The sequence below is a fragment of the Leptodactylus fuscus genome, chromosome 5 (assembly GCF_031893055.1).
Source record: "Leptodactylus fuscus isolate aLepFus1 chromosome 5, aLepFus1.hap2, whole genome shotgun sequence".
Taxonomy (NCBI): domain Eukaryota; kingdom Metazoa; phylum Chordata; class Amphibia; order Anura; family Leptodactylidae; genus Leptodactylus; species Leptodactylus fuscus.
Genome location: NC_134269.1, coordinates 42,617,873 through 42,643,038, shown reverse-complemented (window position 1 = coordinate 42,643,038; position 25,166 = coordinate 42,617,873). Strand labels below are relative to the sequence as shown.

Here is a 25,166-nt window from a genome sequence, read left to right as displayed (position 1 = left end):
CATCCATGATGGTTTCCTAGCAATTTCCATTGCTGAAACCAGCAAGATAGGGCAGGACAGTTCTGAAAAGTAATGGGGGAAAATTCCGTTTTCAACTCTCTTCCATCCTCCACATGTATCAGTAATGGCACCCCAGGTCTCAGTAGTGTGCCACCCGTGCCGTTCTTCCATGGCTCCATTCATTCATTAAATGAATAGGAGTCACAGAAGCACGGGCCGCAAAATAGGACCTGTCCTATCTGATGTGGCCCGGACACGGCACCGTGAAAAATCAGAGTCGTGTGTACAGGAACATAGAAAAGAATGGGTCAGTGTTCTCTCCGTGAACTACATGGACAGCACACTGACCCACTCATTGGCCGCCTGCAACCGGCCTAATAAAAAAAAACAAAAAACACACAAACACACTATACCTAAAATAAGACAGTCCACAAGAGTACACTGGATTAGAAAATGTTAGCTAGAGACGGATTCCAAATAATCACCAGAATTATAAATACAGCTCTGGAGGAGAACAAGTTATACAATTTATAAAAAAAAAAAAAAAGAAATTTGGGTTATACCATATTAAACAGTGATAACACTTGCTAAATCACTGATTTCTCCACCGGTAATTTTAGCCATATGACTATTACTAGCCGCTGTGACCCTAACATGACAAGGTCCGCAGAGTCCACTGGAGACCTCTTCCTCCGGCTACTTGATCCTGATCTTTTCCTGACATTTCATTGCTCTGGATGAAGTCTGCAGTGTATCCAGAAAGGTTACAATGGAGGAGAGTGGTTAAATGGCAGAAGATATATTTAGGTAGTACTTGACTTCTATCTAGTATCATCATCTCAGAAAGAATTATCATGATATGCATGAGATGATCCTTGTCACATTGAATCCGTCTTAGATCAATGGTAAAGAAATGGACATCTGCAAGTTACTATTTGACAGTCACATTTATTCAAACTTTACTTCCGAGTCTCCAAATAGAAATTATGAAAATTTCTATTACCTAAAAATGGAAGAATTCCATTTTAAAATCTCTTTTACAATCTTTATTAAGGAATTGCATTATGGGCAAGTCTCTCCTTTATCATTAGGGGCAGTCTACCAATAGGAAATTGACTAATGTATATGGCGGCCTAGAACACACTATGGCACTAAAATCCTATAAGCGCCTTTCTGAACAGTCCATTCCCGGTTAATGTTGGGTGGGCCCATGTTTGGTTTTGCTTTTGGATAAGGATAACTCTCTGCGATCTTACAACAGCTTTATACGTCTATTAGATTGGATTAAAGGGACTAAGCTAACAATTTCATGGTTGATAATTACTGGTGGATTAGAGGAGAGATATAATGACGCCTTCCATTAGCTATTGCAGCCCAAGGGACTCATTTGCTGTTACACAGGATGCATCTGGAGAGGAAAGACTTTCCCAAAGTGGAATCTGTCAACAATGAAAGGGTTAATCAACAAACCCCAGTACCAGTGGCGTAACTAGGAATGGCAGGACCCCGTGGCGAACTTATGAAATGGGGCCCCCCCGACTGACGCTGAAGACCTCGACCAACTGCCCCCCCCCCCTGCATTTCTACGCACACTATAATACATGGCCCCAGTACACAGTATTATGTCCCCATACTGGCACCAGTACACAGTACTACGTCCCCATACTGGCACCAGTACACAGTACTACGTCCCCATACTGGCCCCAGTACACAGTATTACGTCCCCATACTGACCCCAGTACACAGTATTATGTCCCCATACTGGCCCCAGTACACAGTATTATGTCCCCATACTGGCCCCAGTACACAGTATTATGTCCCCATAGTGGCCCCAGTACACAGTATTATGTCCCCATAGTGGCCCCAGTACACAGTATTATGTCCCCATACTGGCCCCAGTACACAGTATTATGTCCCCATACTGGCCCCAGTACACAGTATTATGTCCCCATACTGGCCCCAGTACACAGTATTATGTCCCCATACTGGCCCCAGTACACAGTATTATGTCCCCATACTGGCCCCAGTACACAGTATTATGTCCCCATACTGGCCCCAGTACACAGTATTATGTCCCCATACTGGCCCCAGTACACAGTATTATGTCCCCATACTGGCCCCAGTACACAGTATTATCCCCCATACTGGCCCCTGTACACAATATTATGTCCCCATACTGGCCCCAGTACACAGTATTATGTCCCCATACTGGCCCCAGTACACAGTATTATGTCCCATTGTGGATACACATGAACAATTATTATAATCTGTGGTCGGTAATTAAATAGGGCCCGTTACGGCTGGCGTTACTCCAGCCAGTAACGGCCTATTTAAAAAATGAAAAAAAAAACAAAAACGCAGGGGTAGCGGCTGTCGCCGGGCCCCTAATATCCCGGGCCCTGTGGCAGCTGCTACCACGGTAGTTACGCCACTGCCCAGTACCTTGTATTGTAAACTCCCCTTATCACACACATACCTTTATAGCTAAAGATTGCTTCTGCGTTTTTTTAGGAAAAAAATAAATCAATATAAATTTCATAGTATGCAAATAAACTGCCAGACTGGGTTCACATCTATGTTGGAGTCTCCACCGCAGAATCCACTAATAAAAACAGCAGTGGGAAAATGCCTCAATGGCCCTGAATTATAGTCTATGGGGCTCACAGGTAACATTTACTTTAATGGACGGGATCACCAGCTTTTGGATCCCCCTGAACAACAGAGAGCTAAATACTAGTGTGAACCTAGCGCAAGTGCAACAATGGGAAAGTGTCCGAGTCTAGATGGGCTCTACTAATGGAGCTGCCTCCTAGCCAAAAAACACCACCCAGTTCTGCCCCCAGACATTTGATTGACGGCTTCTGGTTTGTTTTTAGCATAGAGGCCATGGTCAGACAGAATTGGTAAAGCTGGTGAGTGAATTGCTAGGAACGTAAATATGTAACAAATATATATCAATAACTGTATATCATCGTTAACATGAATCATTTATTTTGAAGCTCGGGCCAGAGTCCTTAACTTTTTCCCCACTCTGACCGCACAGTCCTGGTTGCAACACAGCCAGGGGGTTGTATGGGTTTAACAACACTGGGAGCAGGGGCGTAACTACCGCCGTAGCAGCAGAGGCAGCTGCCACAGGGCCCAGGACATTAGGGGCCCGGCGACAGCTGCTACCACTGCGTTTTTGTTTTTTTCTTAATAGGCAGTTACCGTAACAGGCCCTATTTACTTACCGATCCTGGCAGGGCCGGGATCAATAAGTGACACCGCGAGCCCCACAAACACCATCATTATACTCAGGGGGGTCTTTTCAGACCCCCGAGTATAATGATTGGAGGCCAGGGAGAGGTAAGAAACATAAAAAAAACACTGTTACTTACCTCTCCACGATCCGAGCATGCTTCAGGCCTAGTCATCTGACGTCTCATGACCTCAGCCTGTGTCCCGGGTCATATGACGTCTGAAGTTATTGAAGATGGACTACAGCGGAGCGTAGGAGCCGGGAGATAGGTGAGCAACAGAGTTCTTTTTATGTTTTTCTCCCCCTGGGTCTCCGTTTACTATACTCTGGGGTCCTTTCAGCCCCAGAGTATAATAATTGTTTATGGGTGTCCACAGTGGGGCATAATACTGTGTGCAGGGGCCACTATGGGGAATAATACTGTGTGGAGGGGCCACTATGGGGATAATAATTCAGATACAGGAATGGGATTCCTGTTCTCATAACCAGTCAGGCCTCCAATAATCAGTATAGTAACCACTAAAACTTGGGCTAAACCCTTTAAAGCTAATGCAAATTATTGAAACATTCTAATTGTATGAAGTGGAAAGAAGCATATGGAGCAACACTGTAAGGTGCATAACTCCTTTAAGACGTCTGCCCTGTAACTGCAGCTCCTGAGCAGTTCTGTTCATGCCAAAAAGGTAAAGTCTCACCGGCCATCTCTGCCACGTCAATTATGAGGACGGATTTCCTGACTTCACAGCAGTAACACATCCATGACATACTAAACTTTTCCACTCGCCACATGTTTAACCCCTGCTCCATTTGTCAGAATTGTATAGCAAAACGCAGTTTACACAGTAAAGGTAGACTAGAGATGCCACACTGAACTTTATCCATAAGTTAACCCTCTCAATACAGTTACACAAACTCAGCGAGTCCCACTCAGATGTCCATTGCGCCTGATGTGCTGGCATTACTGACTCATACCTGACAACCCCAGTCTAGTTCCCCAGCAACTGGACGTCACAGTCGCCCTTCACTAATTTTAGATTCCACAACTCGAGCTACCAGCTGTGAATGAGCAGCGTGCAGGGGAAGCGTGTCATTCAAGGAGGCGAGAGCATGAAGAAATTGTGACCTGGAAAGATGGCGTGATTAGACATTGACCGACGCTAACCCAGTGCCGCCTCCCCTTTAGTTACTGTAATTTCTATAATTGCACGTTACAATGCACATCATTGGCTGGAACGTCACAAACCCACCTCTAGAGGTAGAAAATAATGGAATATAAGAAGATGACATAAGCGGAATCATAAAGGGGTTGTCAAGGACTAGAAGAAGCTTTATATCCCAAGAAACAGCGCCACCTTTGTCTATGGGTCATCTGTGGTATTGTAGTCTAGCTCTATTTATGTGAATGGAGAAGATCTTTATACTTATGACCGTATACAACAAAAATAAACATCTTTTCACCAATAATTGCCCCCACCCTTCATCTCTGGGCAAGAGGACCACAAGTTGTTTTCTCTCCTTCCTTCCTCTAGTATAAGGGAAATGTAGTAAGACACTCTCATCCTTTTTCTTTGCCAGAAACCTACACTTGAGCCATCCTCCGCTGCCTATAATATCTATAATGCCTTATATACCCAACCGTATATAAGGTATTCAATGGAATAGGATTGTAAGATCACCTAAGGGTTGCCATACACATTATATGCACCTCGACCAAATCAGACAGTTTCAACAGTACTGGTTAAGTCTCTAGTATGCAGTATATGGGGTCCCCCAACAGCAAGTGTCAGGATAGAGAGGAGTCAGCCATTTTGGGTTACAAAGTACTTGGGAAATACTGTATAGGAGGATTGGAAGAGACAACTCAATGCTTAGGTTTGCCATACACAAGATACCAGTCTAAAATGTGGCCAGATCACAAATATCTGATAAAGAGCTCATATGTATTGCATAGTATAAAGCCAATGCTTATTTTAAGTCTCTTGTTCTGATCCATCATGAAGAACTAATGCAATGACGGATGGAGGTGGAGCACATTCTGTCTTCCATCCTCTTAGTTTAATATTCAGATGGAAGATGAAGTTCTGCATGCATGATTTTACCTTCCATGTAAAAAGATAATGAAATAAATCTTTCATTTTGTTTGTTTTTTTACATTGCAGTGAATGATGACAGCTGCAGAGACAGTGCTCCATCTGCATCTATCTTTACAATTACAACAATGAACTTAAAAACTAATATAGCATCGATCACAAGGGTCTTCAAATAAACGGATGTGAACTGAGACGCAAATGTCAATACATAAGAGTACATGCATACAATCAGGATTATGTACGGACTTTGCCTTGTGAATTCCAATGTAGATATCCATTTGCAGTAAAGTCATGCTGGGTTCACATCTGCACTGGGCTCTCCGCCAGGGGACCCAAACATTGGACTGCGAAAATGTTTACCTGTGGACCACATATACTATGAAATATTTTTTAGATTCTGAATAATTCCTGACTCAGCCCAAACATAACAGTGTAGATGGGAAAATAATGTGTGTCCATGTTTTACTAGGCTGACCTGTGCATAAACCAACAAGCAGGTGGAGCACTGTGAGAACTGTAGCATAACAATAGCTTCCCCATGTATGCACAACTTGTTATTCTTGGCAGATACTATACCAAAGGCCATTTACACAAGGTTTTCCTTTTTATTACAAAAGGTGATAGGACCAAGCATGGGCAAATTTCATCCACTCATCTACCCAACTATGCAAGCTTATACTTTACAATATATACCATGGCATCTACCTAACTTATCTACCATCATTATTATTCTTTTCAAGCAGGAGTGTTGCAATAATAATAGTAATATTATTGGAACGCCACAATAATGGAATGGAAGTTTGGAATTTCCTGTAAGTCTACAATGTGGTTCCAAATAATTATTTTATAAAGAGACATACAGTATACATACACACCCATAAATTATATATATTTGCACGGCAGAACCCCATCTCCCATTTGGGGTGGCTTACAAAGCAGAAAAATAGTCCAGTCCATCAGCAACCATATAATGCATGATGGGAATCTACTTTATTCAAACAATAGCATCACACACCGCGTATAGACCCATGTTAGGTCATTACGTAGTGTGTGATGCTATTGTTTGAATAAAGTAGATTCCCATCATGCTTTATACGGTTGCTGACGACTGGACTATCTCATGTGGACTATAGAAGTCTTACCTTTCCAACTGTTGTCTTATAAGCAATTTTTACTTCCTGGCGTTGGGCAATGGTTCTACTTGCGATCACATCAATGATAGCATCTTCATCCGTGCCTATAAACAATGCAGGGAGATTGGTATAAAATGGAGAAGGCAGTTTAGGGATTGTCTCATTGCTAACCCACAAACCAAAACGATTGCATAGAATTCATCTTAATCATAATGTACCTATATCAATAAGATCTATCAGCAGATAAGGAATATTCACCATTACAGTCCTGCCACTTTAAGGTTTATTACCATTGGCACTATGAGACAATAGTTATGTTTGTGCTGGGTCAATAGTAAATTATAGACTCAGTGGCCTGTGCAAATGCCATTCATGCCCACATTCTTTCAGTAGCTGCTATACACACATCCATCTATTGTCTACAAGCTGTTCCACATCCTGACCTATACACTATGAAAAAGAACGGCAGCATCTCTGAATGTACATGCCACCACTAAATGTATCAGCTCACACCACAAACTGTAAGGGCAGGTTCACATGGTGGAATTTGCAAAAGAATTTGAGGCTTCTTCCACCTTGGATTCCTCTCCAGAGTCTGGACCTGTATTTTTCGTGGAAGAAAGCTGATGCAGAGATTTGGGTTTGCTTCCTGATGACCTCAGAAAAAAAGAGGCTAGTCAGCAGCAGTCTCACGCAGCGAGTTCTGCGGCTGAATCAGGGAATTGTGGGAAGATAGAGCAGGATGCTTCTTTTTATCAGGGTCTGAATCAAAGGCCTATTTTGGCTGGAATTTACAGCGGATTTTGAGGTTTAATCCATCTCAATATCTGCTGCAAATCCATTCACGTGAACATACCCTAAAAAAAAAAAAAAAATTACAACTTTGCCAAAATACAAGTAGCTTTTGGCCACCTATACTCCTATAAAGTAAATTTTGCGGTATATGTACCTCCTACACACACACACACACACACACACACACACACACACACACACACACACTGCTCTGTCTGTTCAAACCAATTCTGGATTTTGACAAAGTCTATCGTTAAGGTGGCCATATACACTCACCGGCCACTTTATTAGGTACACCATGCTAGTAACGGGTTGGACCCCCTTTTGCCTTCAGAACTGCCTCAATTCTTCGTGGCATAGATTCAACAAGGTGCTGGAAGCATTCCTCAGAGATTTTGGTCCATATTGACATGATGGCATCACACAGTTGCCGCAGATTTGTCGGCTGCACATCCATGATGCGAATCTCCCGTTCCACCACATCCCAAAGATGCTCTATTGGATTGAGATCTGGTGACTGTGGAGGCCATTGGAGTACAGTGAACTCATTGTCATGTTCAAGAAACCAGTCTGAGATGATTCCAGCTTTATGACATGGCGCATTATCCTGCTGAAAGTAGCCATCAGATGTTGGGTACATTGTGGTCATAAAGGGATGGACATGGTCAGCAACAATACTCAGGTAGGCTTTGGCGTTGCAACGATGCTCAATTGGTACCAAGGGGCCCAAAGAGTGCCAAGAAAATATTCCCCACACCATGACACCACCACCACCAGCCTGAACCGTTGATACAAGGCAGGATGGATCCATGCTTTCATGTTGTTGACACCAAATTCTGACCCTACCATCCGAATGTCGCAGCAGAAATCGAGACTCATCAGACCAGGCAACGTTTTTCCAATCTTCAATTGTCCAATTTCGATGAGCTTGTGCAAATTGTAGCCTCAGTTTCCTGTTCTTAGCTGAAAGGATTGGCACCCGGTGTGGTCTTCTACTGTTGTAGCCCATCTGCCTCAAAGTTCGACGTACTGTGTGTTTAGAGATGCTCTTCTGGCTACCTTGGTTGTAACGGGTGGCTATTTGAGTCACTGTTGCCTTTCTATCAGCTCGAACCAGTCTGGCCATTCTCCTCTGACCTCTGGCATCAACAACGCATTTCCGCCCACAGAACTGCCGCTCACTGGATGTTTTTTCTTTTTCGGACCATTCTCTGTAAACCCTAGAGATGGTTGTGCGTGAAAATCCCAGTAGATCAGCAATTTCTGAAATACTCAGACCAGCCCTTCTGGCACCAACAACCATGCCACGTTCAAAGGCACTCAAATCACCTTTCTTCCCCATACTGATGCTCGGTTTGAACTGCAGGAGATTGTCTTGACCATTTCTACATGCCGAAATGCACTGAGTTGCCGCCATGTGATTGGCTGATTAGAAATTAAGTGTTAACGAGCAGTTGGACAGGTGTACCTAATAAAGTGGCCGGTGAGTGCACATTGGACAGAAGTAGGCTGATGGTTGAACATCTATTCAGCAAAGAATCACCTGATGAACAATTGTTCCACCAATGGAGCCGTAAACATTTAGTCCATATTAGCCTTTACAGTTTGTGAACTGTTGTAGGTTTCATTTTACAATTGTAACACGGACTTTCTAGCACTCACCAATCCCTTTCATGGCTTTCCGCAGTTTTTGGACATCGTCTGCTGCGTTGAAGCTTGGGTAGGGTTTGATCGTTCCCTTAGGTCCAACCTGTAAATATATACATATGAGACAATGACCAGTAATAACTTACAAGACATGAAATCTGACAGTACTGATGCTAAATATTCATAAGAAAGTTGCTTTGGCACCTAAAAAGTTGCAATTATTTAGCATCACTTCCAATGGAATTAGTCACAAGTGGGGTTTTTTGGGCCAGCCTTGCCACATTTCCAAAAGTGGCCAGGACAGTCATAATCAGGGCTTCCCCTTGGCCAGATTCATTATCATTTACAGCATAAGCGGAGTACATAACATTAAATCTATGGCAGCCCGATAGATATGTGCCTAGACACAAGGGTGCCGAGGGGGAGGGGTCGAATTCATGACGATGCAAAGTCTGATCATGAATTAAGAGCACCCGCCACCAATGTAAGGGACATCAAGACCAGCAGAAAATACAGAGTTGGGGGTTGTGAAGGTTTATGGGCCCTTCTGCATTCAGAGAGGACTTGTGAATGACTATTTTTGTACAGGTCATGCTACACTTATTTAGTAGCCCTTGGATTTAGACTAAAGCTTATGTATATTAGGACTTACGGGGGGATATTAGGGGTCCATACAACTAAAACAGTGTACAGTATAAAGAAGTTTAATATTGTTTGTGGTCAGGCCTCTTACAGGAGATTGTAAATCCTTCTATCTGCCCTAATCCCAGACAGACATCATTTCCCTACCTGTATCCTAGAGTCTTACATCACCAGCCTTAGTTTACCTTCGGGAATAGCAGTTTGTTTTTGCTTTGAATAATAAGGAATCCCTGTGGCGCTCGGTTAGAAGATCCCTGGGCGCAGCGTGCGGCTTTTGGTACATGACTGACAATAGCTTTCATCTCTGTGGTTACATTACTATGCTCAGATTTCAGGCTTACAATGACGCACACAACACAATACGGCTTGTTGCTGGATTTCCATATGTAAATATGGCTTCCTTGACACTATAGGCAGAAGCTTCCAATACCGTCTTCTGAATAATGAAGTGTGATACACTGTGACTGGATCATCATAGGACTGGTACTCAGACCTTATTGAGTTATACAGGTTCTTCATTCCTATGAAACGCTCAGTGCAAATCTAGGGCACACCGGTATGAAACTTAGAGAGACTTGGCGCCAGTCACATGGTACACAGAAGACCTGAATGGAGTTTGCACTGTAACTCATGAATACAATCACTAATATGGGGGAGTGCACATGTAGGAATTTGAATCCACCTCCAATCTGCCTCCCATTCATTTCAATAGTAGCTGATTTTTTTCGGATAGCAGACTTTACCTTTAAGTTAACCAGTAATTGGAGGCAGTGTTGTGACCACCAGTTTAATTTCACAGTACAGTTGTGGTTAAAGAAGACAGTACACCACCTCCATAATCCCAAACTCTTTTCATCCTTCTATAGGTGCCCCTCCACCAATTCCAGGATAGTTAGAATTTTTCTCTAGCCCTTATTGTTCCCGAATGATCAGTGCAGTCAGTTCCAACCTCCAATATGCTAATCAGCCTCTCTACTGTCAGACGGGTGGTCCTAGGCAGGAACAGACAGATTGGGACCGCCCAAGTAAGAGAAGAAAGAAGGAAGATTTCAGGGTCATTTAGTTCACTCCGCACAGAGAACTAAACGATCCTGAAGTATTCCTTCTTTCTTCTCTTACTTAGCTGCTATGGATTCCTAGTATATCTTTTTTTTCTCAGCTTATGTGTGTCTACTTCTGTAATATATTACTGTTTTATTATCCTGTATCTGTATTACTATGCTGCTGTAACATACTGAAATTTCCCCACTGTGGGACTAATAAAGGATTATCTTAACTTATCTGACAGTAGAGAGCCCAATTAGCATATTAGGCGTGAAAATTAAAGTACCGATTACTCAGGAATGGTGAGGGCTAGAGAAATAATTCCAACTGTGCCAGAATCAGTGGAGTGCCACCTATTGCAGGACATAAAGAGTTGGAGTCAGTGTAGATGGTGAAAGGTCCTTTTTAAGGTGTGGTATAGCTATAATACAGTAAAATGCAGACTTTTTACCTTAAAATTTTAGGTAAAATAATAAATAAAAAAGGATTTTAAAAAAATTAAACATCTGTTTAAATAGTAAAAAAAAAATGCACCAAAAAAACATGCAGGTATTTTTTCCAATGCAGTTTTTAACCATCCTGTGTGAATAGATTCTTGGAGAAGTGTAACTATAATAAATCAGATGTGATCAGTGGAAGGAAGAATGACTGGAGAGAGATTTGGTGGAGCAGGTGGAGGCTCTGCACAATCTATTTACCTGCAGTAATAAAGATATTGATCTGACAACATATGGGGATACATGGGGAATACTTACTGCCGCCATGATTTCCTAGTAATGGCACACCACAGATGATTAGACAGATGTCAGCTGCAATAAAAACAGATAAGAATTAGTTTACTTCAGGGGAAACCGAATGTTTATTTCCACATCTGATCAGCCAGAAGCATAAAGAGCAAACAAAGCGTGTCTGCCTGCAATATCACAAGGTGTCACAGAGTCCCTGGTTACCTGACTAGCCATTAGCACTGAGGATGTAGCTTACATTATACCATTGCATTCCTACTAAAGTATCTGTATAGGCAACGTGTGAGCATACAGTGACTGAGGCCAAAGTACAGTAAAGGATAGGGTTAATAAAACTGTGCAATGATGAATTTTTTGTTTGTGTTTTTCTTTTACTTGCATGCATTTCTGGCGGAAAAGAATCTTTGCACGCAACAGGACTTTATTTAAGACCATTTGGCTTTTGTAGGTTATGTTTTACACCACACAGCAAGCTGCAGGAAGCCCTTCGACTTTTAAAGGGCTCTATCGTTCAGAAAACGGATTTTGAGCGAAGCGTATGCCCGAATAGACTTTAAAAAGGCTATGCAGGTGCTGCCTCCAGTTCTTCCAAAGACCCCCCCTTCTCAGTAAAAACGATATGCTAATGAGGCTTCATGAGCACCCTGGGCTTTCCCCAGGGCCAGTGAGCACCCCCTGCGTCATACCTCAGTAACGCCCCTCCGTGGCTTGTGCTCTGTGATACCCTTCTCCTCCTCACTTGCTGTACCGTCTACATGCTCTGTTGTCTAATTCCTGGCACTTCAAATCCCATGCATGCACAGTAACACTCTGTTCTGAGCGCTACTGCGCATGCCAGAGGGCCATTTTGGTGTAGCGCACTAAAGATCAGCATAGTTAGCAGTATGTTGAGTTCTATAGGGTGCTACAAGAAAATGGCGCTCAGAACAGAGCGTTAGGGTGCATTCACACTACATAACGCCAGCGTGCATCACAGCCGTACATGCCGGCGCTACAGCAGGGCTGCCGAACACTTCCCATTCTTTTCTATGGGAGCCAGCATGCGATCGCTCCCCATAGAAATGAATGGACTGCTTTTTTTCCCATTCATTTCTATGGGGAACGCTCGCATGCCGGCTCCCATAGAAATGAATGGGAAGTGCACCCTTACTGTGCATGCATGGGATTTGAAGTGCCAGGAATTAGACAACAGAGCATGTAGACAGTACAGCAAGTGTGGAGGAGAAGGGCATCACAGAGCACAAGCCACAGAGGGGCGTTACTGAGGTATGACGCGTGGGGTGCTCGGTGAGCCTCATTAGCTCTTACTAGCTTTACTAAAACGGGGAGGGGATCTTTGGAAGGATTGAAGGCAGCACCTGCACAGCCTTTTTAAAGGCTATTCAGGCATATGCTTAGCTCAGAATCCATTTTCTGAATGATGGAGCCCCTTTAAGCTTAGAAGATTGATCATAGTGAAGAAAGAAGGGCTGGAGACTGAGCCATTAGAACGGCATCCTGCAGCTTTCCAGTTACTGGGGCATGCACAAAGCTACTGCTCTCAATTCTGACCAACAACAGGGGCAAAGCGATCCTGGGAAAGGTTCTTTCCCAGGATCTTCATATCACATCTCTAATAGAGCTGGAGGTCCATGTACTACTTATGACTACATTTAGAGGAAGTTGTTGGCTATAGTAGAACCAAGAACAACAAGGGGGGGGGGGGGGGGAGAAACCTGTATGTTGTCCATCTGGCTTCTACCATGATGCTGATGGAAATAGGAAATCACTCAAGGAACCATAAGAAATGTTCCTGGAATGATTTCCTTATGAAAACATCATGTGTGGTTTTCAATGCGGAAATTTTTCCCTCTCCCAAGTGACAGATAAGAACACTACAACTAAACCATATTGTGGCCAAAAATTGTTGCACACGTCGTGGGTGAATGAGGACCTAAATGACTAGCATTGCTGATAGGACATGTCTAAAAGGTGGAATAATAGTCGACCTGGGACCTCAACCAAGTCAAATTTGGTGCCAATGGGTTGAAGTTAGGGCAGTCCAGACCAACTGCCTTGAACAGAGGGCCAGCAAATGCAGGACTGTCCTGCTGTCCCATGACCAATTTTTGTCTGTTTTTCTGGTTTGACAAACCCTTTCTATGAAGGTTGAAATTTACGGCTATATGAAATGAAAAACAATTTCAAAACAAGTTATATGAAGGATAAGACGTCAAGGGCTAAACTTAAGACATTTACATAAAAATGGCAACCATTTGCATCACAAATAGCCCCAAAATTATCCCACGTTCCTTATTTGTTTAGTACTTGGGATTCTCCTATACATAGACGCTCCATATACACTCAGAACATAGACTTCCTGACTCAGATTATCGGGAATGCAAATAAATGGCGACATTACAGATCCAGGAATTTTTTTTTGCTAAATTTGACTCATTTTTGCTTATCTTGATCTTTTCTGCAGGTAATTTACATACTAGACACCTTCCTTGACACCTGTCTCTTCCATCCTCAGCCTTCTCACCTACTTTCTACCTATAGGTAGCATTCTATATCCCGTGAGGTTTAGTTTAGTTTTTCATATTTTAACAAAATTTTTCAGCGATCCCCTAGGGTTAGCAGTTAACGTGTAGCCTCAGACTAAAGGGGTTGTGCCACAATAATATTTATCCCTTATCCATAAGACAATGGATAAATTGCTGAATGTTAGGCATCTGGCCATTGAGACCCCACCATTCCTGAGAATGGAGTGCGTTTTAACCCATTGTGAATACATCCACACCCATGGTGCTCCGACCCCGGTGGAGATCCAAGGAACATGTATTGAGATAGTCAGGACCTATAAGTACCTGGGCGTGCTCCTCAATAATAAACTAGACTGGGCTGATCACCTGGAGGCGCTGCACAGAAAGGGCCACAGCAGACTCTACCTGCTCAGGAGGCTGAGGGCCTTCGGAGTCCAGGGGACACTTCTTAGGGCCTTCTTCAACTCTGTGGTTGCCTCAGCCATCTTTTTCGGTGTGGCCTGCTGGGGAAGCAGTATATCAACCAGGGACAGAAATAGACTTGACAGGCTGATCAGGAGGGCCAGCTCTGTCCTGGGGAGCCCCTTGGACCCAGTACAGGTGGTGGGTGACAGAAGGATACTGTCTGTGGTGACCTCCATGCGGGGGAACAAATCCCACCCCATGTATGGGACCCTGATGGGACTTGGCAGCACTGTAAGCGACCGTCTGCTTCACCCCAAGTGTGAGAAGGAGCGCTATCGCAGGTCCTTCCTTCCAACCGCGACCAGGCTGTATAATCTACATCAGACCAAACGAAGAGCTCTCCGCACAGAGAACTAATGATTATGAGGATGACCATGAGGTCTTCCTCTTTCTCTTCTGTTTTTCCTTAGCTGCCATGGACTCCTAGTATATCTTCTCTTCTCAGCTTATCTGTGTCTACGTCTGTAACATATTACTCTGTATTATCCTGTATCTGTATTACTATGCTGCTGTAACACACTGAAATTTCCCCAAGGTGGGACTATTAAAGGATTATCTTATCTTATCTTATGGTGCATGCAGTTGCGCTCCCGCTGGCATTGACTTTAATAGCAGTGCTGGCAGTAGTTGGGGTCTCAGCGGTCAGACCCCCACTGATCAGCAGCTTAATCTCTATACTATCGATAAAGAATAAATATTATTCATGACATATCCCCTTTAAAAACTGCACGTGATTCTCTTTCCAAGTAGCACTGGATAACACGTGTACACGGTGACCAGAGCTGGATCCTGGCAGTGCAACTCACATGGCAGAATCTTGCGGGAAAGAAAAATGACAGTAAAACAAGCAAATGGAAAAGCTCCTTGGAGCCGGCAGGACACAGACGAGTGTTTGTAATTTACATTTGGCAAGATTTCTGTCTCTGGCAAGGATTCTGAACTGCTCCAGTGTGGTACAGCAGATCTAGGAGGGGCGCAAGGATCTCATCAATTAATGGCACTTTTCATAACGGGATAGATCTCTCTTGTGACTATGGGAAGCCTAATGTATAGGTGCAGCTAGGTGAACACCTACATTTATTGCTCTGACTCTTGTGCAGGAAATCCTTAGAATCAGAACCACAGCCATTATAAGCACGTCATCCAATAAGATATTAAAGGAGATTGAAGGGAAAAAAATCAAATTACACAAGTGTGTCATAAGTCCATTTGTAAACTAGAGGTGCTTATTTATCTCTCTTTAGACCCTATAACTGCAGTCCCACCCAGTGCTTGTGTATTCTACTATACCCAATCTCTATTTATATAGTCGGGGCTTAGCTCCTACCCCAACAAAGATTATACTGTACTAATGGCTGGAACTCTTTCTAGAAGAAGGCAGCCATGTTCTATAATCTCATACACTCACTACTGCTGAATACAACCAGCCATGACTGTTAATACTATCTTTAATAATAATTAATAGTTCCACAGTGGGGAAATTTCAGCATGTTACAGCAACATAGAAATACAGATACAGGATAATACATTGTAATATATTACAGACCTAGGCACGCATATGCTGAGAAGAGAAGATATACTAGGAGTCCATAGCAGCTAAGGAACAGAAGAGAAAGAAGGAAGACTTCATAATCATAATCATTAGTTCTCTGTGCGGAGTGATCTTCGCTTGGTCTGATGTAGATTATACAGCCTGGTCGCGGTTGGAAGGAAGGACTTGCAATAGCGCTCCTTCTCACACTTGGGGTGAAGCAGACGGTCACTTACAGTGCTGCCAAGTGCCATCAAGGTCTCATACATGGGGTGGGATTTGTTCTCCCACATGGAGGTCACCACAGACAGAGTCTTTTTGTCACCCACCACTTGTACTGGGTCCAGGGGGCTCCCCAGGACAGAGCTGGCCCTTCTGATCAGCCTGTCAAGTCTATTTCTGTCCCTGGTTGATATACTGCTCCCCCAGCAGGCCACACCGAAAAAGATGGCTGAAGCAACCACAGAGTTGAAAAAGGCCCTAAGAAGTGTCCCCTGGACTTTCTGTGCAGCGTCTCCAGGTGATCAGCCCAGTCTAGTTTATTATTGAGGAGCACACCCAGATACTTATAGGTCCTGACTATGTCAATGAATGTCCCTTGGATCTCCACCGGTTGGGAGCACTTCTCAGTTTACTAAAGTCCACCGCCATCTCCTTGGTCTTCCCAGCATTAATCCTGAGCTGGTTCTGCAACAAAGTCCCGGTTTAAGTCTCTGTATTCCCTATCATCGCCATCAGTGATAAGGCCTACTATTGCAGAGTCATCGGAGTACTTCTGTAAGTAACAGCTGGATGAGTTGTGCCTAAAGCCAGCAGTGTACAGTGTGAAGAGAATGGGGAAAAAAAACTGTACCTTGTGGTGCCCCCGTACTACAGATCAGAGTGTCAGACACACAGTCCTGGGCTCTCACATACTGGGGGCGGTTTGTCAGGTAGTCTAGTATCCAGTTGGACAGCTGATGGTCCACACCACCAAGGTTCAGCTTCTCCCTCAATAGCCCTGGCTGAATAGTGTTGAACACACTGGAGAAATCAAAGAACATTATCTGCCTACTATTGTGTAGATCTACTACGACTTAGACCTTCACAAGACCTCTGAAGGTGGCATCTAGCATCAAGACACTTGCAGCAGATCCTTCATGTCCTACAAGTTGCAAATCGGACCCTATGGATCATTGAGTCTTGGGCACCCATTACCCTGTTGCTGTCCTTACTTGAAAATTTTTTGGCACATATCAAATACTCCAGATGAGGAAACTCCACTCAAGACCTTGTGTCCAGTTGTCATCCATCACAATTAAGTCCTTGTTGAAGTCGATGTGGACCCCTACAAAAGGTCCCAAGCATCCCCCCCTACTCATTCCATGTTACTACCCAATTCATGACTACAGTGAGGAGACAAAGACATTGAATGTGACTAAATATCATAGACCAGTAGAACTGGAATATCAACTGTGAATTACTCGAGAGTGGTATTTCCAGTTTCTGAGAGATGGTAGAACTTTTACCTATAACCGAGTTATTTACCTTCATCAATTTCTGCCCATAAAACTCAAGGTGAAGTCTGTACCAGCATGGCCATACCTGTATTGGCGTGACAGTGACGTGGACACGTTTTACTTCCCTTTCATACATGTTCTCCTACAGCAGTAACAACCATTGGAAGACAAGTTAGTTTTCTTTTGCTCCTACATGCAGAAGAGCGTGAAGGTAAAGTAACGCTTTCTAGGCTCGAATAATGGAGATTAGGTTGGTGGAAAAAAGTAATTAAAAAAATAAATAAAAATTGTGGTTGACCTTGTTTCACCTCTGGAACATAACAACTGACAACTCAAACAGTCACATATAGGAGAGGCAGTCACTCACGTATGTGGCCCTTTCCACAGAAGGCTATAGGAGATGTGGAGACAATTGAAAAAGTGACTTCTAGCTGGCCATACACATCATATGAAGGTCAGTCGAACCTAACAATTTTGGTGGGGCCCACTGATCATCTAATGTGTATGGGGCCTCCTGACTCTCCTCTGAAACACAGGAATAGCAAATAAAACAAAAAGGATCTTCTTACTAGGGGTATAATGCGCCCCAACGCATGTTTTGCAAACTCGTAGCTTCATCAGGGTATCGCAACCTATAGACTTTGGGCTCATTATAGCGTGCAACTCAATGCTGCAGTGCGGGAATCTATATCTCCTTACAAGACTTGATCTACCACCCTACCCGTGTTCTCCATCTTGAAAACGATCACAGACATAATCCTACATAATCCAAACCTCACATCCATTTTTCCAAGACTTTTCTCACGCTATGCCATTTTTTTTGTGAAATAGACTACCCCAGACAGATAATGGGGTTCATTTCCAATATGTTTCAAACATGCCCTAAAAACTCATCTCTCTTGGTCTTGGCAGACCTGTCACATTCCCTAATCTCACTATTCTTCCTTCATCCCCTTCTACATTATTGCTCAGAAGCCGATCCCTGCATCCCGCACTCCATGTACATCATGTATATGCATGCACAGACTGTAGCCTGATAAGTGACTCATACAACTTTATTATATATACTGTACTGCCTTATTCTCTTAAAGACGATAGGGCCATTGTACTAAACAAGCACCTTAACGTTTGTGTCAACCTTATTTCCTGAAAGATTGCAAGCTCTTGTGATCAGGCTTTTCTGTAGTTGGTTGAATTGCCTGAGTTTATTAGTACAAGTACCTTGTGATCTGTACAGTGCTGCAGAATAGGTTGGCGATATATACTGTAAATAAAGATTATTCTAGACAGTTATGCAATATTTTGATATAAATATATGGTTTTCTAAGTCTTGTATTGTTCAACCTTCCACATTAGGTATTGTATGGCAGAAGATGACGTTTATGATGCCTCCACTACTAACACTATAGTTAAGCTTTTAATTGCTTCAACTCCAGGAAATGATACAACCTGTACCTGGGGATTCTGAGCTGGTTCCATCCCCGGGTCACATGATTGGAACCTGCACCCCACCCCCTCCCTTCTCTCCTGTTTTCACATGAAGTTACCTGGGTGATGGTGATGGCAGATTACAGTAGGACCAGCCCACAACTACAGTACATGTGATAAAGGGAGAAGAGGAAGGGGGCTGGTTGCAATCATGTGACCTGCGTTTGGACCCAGCCTGGAATCCCCAGGTTCAGGGTGAATAAATCCAGGAGGAAGCAAGTGAAATTGAACTTCCCTGGACAACCCCTTTAAGAACATAAATCAGAGGTCTCTACTTATAATTTCATACAAAGTTTTACAGATCCACATGGGTACCCAAAAACAGAAACCCTGTCTGCCTAAAAAGACTATAATGCACTCCCCCAGGTTTCTGCTGGTGGAGACTCCAACACAGGTATGACTCTAGCCTAGACTACTCTGTGGCATTAGAGATATGAAATTCAAGCTACTTCTAAGGGTCCTTGCATTATCTACGCTGCACATCAATTATAAGGAAATACAACTTCTTAGAAAACTAACAGATCATGAGATTAGAATGGGGAAATGTGTTATTTTAAAGGGGCCCTGGGAAACTACTGTGTGTGTAGTACATGAACCTTCACATATATAAAGTTATTGTATTTACACCTTTCTGTTTCCTTACTAGTCAACTTACTGAGAAAACTGCCTTTTCTATCTTAGAGTCCATTCACACAGAGTAAATGCACGCTCATTTTGGCAAAATACACGTGTAAAGAATACACGTGTAAAAATAGGACTCCCATGGATTCCCATGACTTTTTTTTTAACACGTGCATTTTGCCAAAATGAGCCCGCGTTTACTCCGTGTGAATGGACCCTTAGGGTGCATTCACACTTCGGATATGTTCAGTTCATTCTGAGCATAAAACACGTTCAGAATCAGAGCGTACAAAGCAGATCCCATTCATTTCAATGGGAGCCGGCATATGAGCGCTCCCCATTAAAATGAATGGGCTGCTTTTTTCCCTATTGGTTTCAATGTAATATGCGCGTAATACATTGAAACCAATAGGGAAAAAAGCAGCCCATTCATTTCAATGGGGAGCACACGTATGCCGGCTACCATTGAAATGAATGGGATCTGCTTTGTACGTGCTGATTCTGAACGTGTTTTGCATTCAGAATCAGCTCAGCGTATACTTAGTGTGAATGCACCCTTACAGCTGTCTGTATTCAGCAGGTACAGCACAGGTGGAGTCCAGACTCTCCTAAATCACGTTCACTTGGAGCGCTGCTAAGGAGAACGTTATTCTTAATAAAATATATTAGAAAAAAAAATGTTTAGCATACATTCTGCTGTATATGTCTCTGCTCAGGATATCCTCCTGTGGATATGCCATGAATGCCTCATATGGGAATACCCCTTTAAGAGATTGTCCCAATGAACGTGATAAGTGGTTGACTGCTCAAGAAACCACCACTGGTTGAGGTTTTGGAAATCGCAGCATGTCAATTATATCTACGGAAACGCCAGCAACTTTCCCATAGATATAATTGCAACAGAAAGTCCGCAGAGGAAAACTCCATGAACTTTCTGTTCAAAGCGCTGCGGTTGTTCCTGCAGCGCTTTAACACGGTGTTCCCGGCCCGTGGGGCCTTAGACTTTATGGGACTGATGGAGTCCAGTGGAGGGCGATCTTCATCAGTCCCATAGAAAGGAGAATGGAGCAGCAGCTCACATATTTGAGGACATGTTGCAATTTGCAAAGCTGTTGCAGTTTTGGAAATCGCAGCATGTCAATTAAACCTACAAAAACAGTTTCCCTATAGTTATAATAGTAGCAGAAAGTTTCTGTCAAAAGCGCTGCAAGAAAACCGCGATGCGTTGCTACCATATTTTTTTCCGCAATGCTTTTTTTGTTGCGGGAGGCCACGTGAGGCCTTAGCCTAAAAGAAATATTCAATCTACTTGATGCATTTCTTCTGGACATCGATATCACAGCAATTTTTTTATAATGTGATATCAAGTCTTTGTGTAGCCCCAGCCGAATTCCTGTTAGAAATGTAAGGCTTAATTGACAACTGGGTGTCATCAACGTGTCCCAATATTGACTTACAGGGGAAAGGAACATGGGCAGGTTAGGCGGCTGCATACAAGTCACCCCCACATTCCTATATAGAGAGGACCCAATGCCATGACCCAAATAGAGAGAAGACTCGTCTCCAAGAAGTGGTTGTCCTCATCATTGCATGTGAGCAAGGAGGACAAAGATTATACCTGAAGTTAGAGTAAGCCTAGATACACACAACCGAATATCCTGGGCTGAACAGTATGCAGGGAGCAGCACTCCTAGCAATATAGTCATCTATGAAAACTGAAGTGTACGCCAGCTATAGACACCAGATTTATAAGAACTATCTTATCTCATAATACTTATATAAATGAACATGAGATTAGACAAGACTTGAATCGTTCTTCATTCTTCATGTTACACCCTTATGTTTGTACTGCTGCATAGAAAATCCATAAGGGCAGTAACAAGTGTCATATAAAAGAATGGCGCTCCTATGCTCAAGAGGTGGGAGAGTTTATTCTAGATACAGTCTCAATAACGTCAATGTGTAAACCCAACATCATAGCAAATAGCACAGGATAAATGGAGGCGTAATATAATAATATAAGATTTCAAAGCCATGGCGGGCAGAGGTCAGTGATCCATCATTGTAATAAACTTTTTCTAAACATATATGCCAACCCAATAAAATAAAAATGCTATTAATAGTAGGTCACATCTGCTTGTGCACTGAACTCCAGGTCAGTTTCATGAAGCCACAATTGAGCAAGTATTTACAGTGTACACAGACCACATTGCGGATCCATACAGGGATTTCAACACAGTCACAGAGCATTGAACCTGTTATAGAAGTCTCTCTCCACCCAGTGTACTGTCCGCCCCGAGGCATTCACCACGTAGTACACTCAGCCACACCTAGTACTGAGCAACAGTAACACAATCATACATAGTGTGTGCTATACAGCTATATGGTCCACAGGTGATTTCTTCATTATACATGTATATAATTACAAGCTATTGTCTCCATTGCTCCAGGTTATGTTACTGGTTCATTGATGCAAAGCATAGGAATGAAGTTATATTTGGATTATCGGAGAGGTGGCTGCTATGTGTCCAGTTTAGCGCAGGGCCCATGTTGATCATACTCCCCATCCTTACAAGCCTGAGCACCTACCTGTGAACTGTACAGCTATCACTATTCTAGGGTATATTCACAAACTGCAGTTAAAACCGCATCAGAAAAAACTACATGTTGTTTCAATTAAGTGTTTAACATGTTCCACGTGTAAAATTAGGAACGTGCTCCAAAAGCTGCACGCCATCTATTCTGATACCGTTTTAACTGCACCAAGCCCGACGGTCTGAATGCATCCTTATAGAAGCACAGGAACAAATGCACCAGATTTTTTGCCTTATGGATGTGAATGGACTAAGGGAGTCACACCAACTCATCTTTTGACATAGCCTTACCTATGTTAACATTTGCATCGCTCAATGTTCATGTCCACCTGTTGCAAAGTCTGCAAAGTATTCCTTTGTGGACTCTGCTTCCATCATAACTACAGAAAAACCACCATGTTTCCATAGGTATAACTATGTGAATCGCAGCATTTCCACTGCGTGTATTTTTCTGTAATGTGTGGATGGTTTAAAAAAAAAAAAAAAAAAAAACTAAATAAAAAAGTGTAAACCAATAAGCAGTTTTTATTATCTTTCGACAGATCACAAATACTAATTCCATGCGGAGACACCAACACTGATGTGAATCCAGTCTTAGGCCGGGGCCTCACGGACCGGAAATGCTGCGATTTGCCCGCAGCGGAGACACTGTGGGAAAAATTGCAGCGTTGTACAGTGCAGGCAAAGTGGATGGGATTCATGCAAGTCTCATCCCCACTTTGCGGAAAAGATCGCAGTGCAGATACACTGCGATTTGCAAAGCCGTTGCAGCTTTGCAAATTGCAGCATGTCAATTATATCTACAGAAACGCCGGCGGCTTTCCCATAGATATAATGTTAAGAGAAAGTCCACAGAGGAAAACTACGTGAACTTTCTCTTAAAAGCGCTGCGGAAAGAACCGCAATGTGTTCACGCAGTGGTTCTTCCCGCAGTGCTTTAGTGCTGCAGATACGGCCCGTGGGGCCTTAGACTGAGGCCCCACATTGCGGAAACCCAGCTTCTATTATTGCAGTTTTTTGGATCCAAACCTAGGAGTGGCTACACAAGGATTGGGAAGTATATAGGAGGTTCTTATACTTCTATCATCTGCTCAATGCACTCCGCAAAAAAAAAAAAAAGCTGCATTTCCACAACATGGGGCTTCAGCCTTAAAGTCTCTGTTTGGGGCCTCCAGCAGAGAGTCCCTCAAAAATCCAAGATGAAAAAGTTCTGCAAGCCCAAATTTTTTTGTCCTGCGATGTCAGGGAAAGCCCATAATGGACAACTAACAGATTCCACTACCGTTAATGGGATCCTTTCGTTTGTGATCTGTTATTAGAAGGACCAGATTCCATTCTTCCGGTCCTGCAACGGACTAAATGAAGCAGATGGGAACACACCCTATGATATAAATAACCAATTGTGCACCCAGGATATTATACATGGCACAGGAAATACAAGAGTGATTTGGGGTTAACCTTACTGGTGCACAACTTCTGCGGTCCTCAATGTATGAGGTTCACTATACATCAGTCTGTAACACATGACAGCAGAGCGCTCGCACTACTCACAGTTTTGCACGGCAGTCACATGACATTAGAATCACCTTCCATAGAAACATAAAGTATCGGAAACAAAACTGACATAACTTGTAACGTACAAGAGTGGCTTTGTGTGACTAGTCGCTTTACAGAAGAAAAGGCAGAATGCTACAAAGGTGTCCTTAATACTAATAGGTGCACGTCCAACTAACTGCATAGTCACCTAGTGGGATCTATGTGACGGTGAAGTAGAGCTGGGTTTGTCACAGTTTACAATAATACAAGTAATTTTCTATAGTACTAAAAGTAAGAATACTGCACAAATACACTTAAAGACATAACAGAAAGTTACAACATTTCAGCTCTGCTACATCTTATAGACTTATATTTCATAGACGCTACAGTATATGTTACAAAGTTACCCAACACAGCTTCCCAACTGTCTGTAGATCTGACACAGCTGTCACACCAATTGTGCAGCTGTCAAGCCCCCAGACTCACCTCAATGGATGCCAGGCCCAGCACAGGAACACTTCTCAGATATACACGGCTTATAAGTGAAAGCTGCCTGTTGGGGTGGTGACTGCTCTCCCAGGCCTGGGTGTGGTGATGGGCGTCCCTCCTACTACACAGTTCCTCTGGTTTTAGGAATGTAGATGATCACACAGCGCTCAGCTTCCTGGTTATTGTGGAACTGTAAGACAAAGATCGCTGGGCTTTGTGGTCTCACAACATACTCCATTCGACTCTTATACATTGTGTGACATCTTTCGACTTCTTTTACAAACAGGGCAACATAAACCTTTGCTTTCTGCATATAAAAACGTCATACCCCGCTGTATTTTATATAGTTTTTGTTTTTTGAATTATGGTTGTATGTATTTTTTATGATGAAGGTCTTATAGTAATAAAAATTAAGGAAAATTGGTTGGCCACTAAAGCTGGCGACACCTTAGGCTTTATACTGCCATCTGGCCAGAGATGTGCAGCCGACTAGGCCAAACATAGAATCTACAGAGATCGTTCCAACATCCAATCCATCATTCCCTGTATGCCAGTTTTCAGACGTACAGGGATGATATTGTGGCACGTTTGGCACAGGGCTATTTCTTGAGCCAAACATGTGCCACAAGCCCTGATCCACAACGCGATCACGTCTAATTGCTTGAATGTAGGCTGTGAGGGTTGGTTCACACTAGCATTTGTATTCCATCCAGAAGGAGTCCACATGGATACCTCCCAGACGAAATACAATCGCAATTGTAAGGGCTCGTTCACCCGGGGGGGAGGAAGGGGGCCGATTTTGGCACCGAGAGTGCCGTGGGGAGCCGTTTCACTCTCGGGCCAAATCCCACTTGCCACGAACATCGTGGTCGAGGCTTTCCCCTCCGGAGTTGGCTCAAATGAATGAGCCGACACCGGAGGTTGCTGCCACTAGGCGGATGCCGCACTGAAGAAAGGGCAGCTAGCTTCTTTTTTCGGCTATCGGCATCATGCTGATAGTGGAAAAAAGAATGCTAGTGGTCTCCATAGACCACCATTGTATGGAGGCGGATTTTGAGGTGAAATCCACTGTCAAAATCC

At 43.2% G+C, this 25,166-nt stretch overlaps 1 protein-coding gene across 1 annotated transcript in view; it reads right to left on the bottom strand.

Annotated features, from left to right (window-relative positions):
* ANXA4 (annexin A4) overlaps positions 1–24,182 on the bottom strand; it is a 40,420-nt gene extending 16,238 nt beyond the window's left edge. The window contains exons 1-4 of the mRNA XM_075273052.1: positions 24,084–24,182; positions 11,348–11,401; positions 8,922–9,009; positions 6,474–6,568 (exon numbers count right to left, since the gene is read on the bottom strand). Of these exons, the coding sequence (XP_075129153.1) occupies positions 6,474–6,568; positions 8,922–9,009; positions 11,348–11,356 (192 nt within the window). The 5' untranslated portion in view covers positions 11,357–11,401; positions 24,084–24,182. The remainder of the gene's footprint in view (positions 1–6,473; positions 6,569–8,921; positions 9,010–11,347; positions 11,402–24,083) is intronic.
* Between the last annotated feature and the right edge of the window lie 984 nt (positions 24,183–25,166).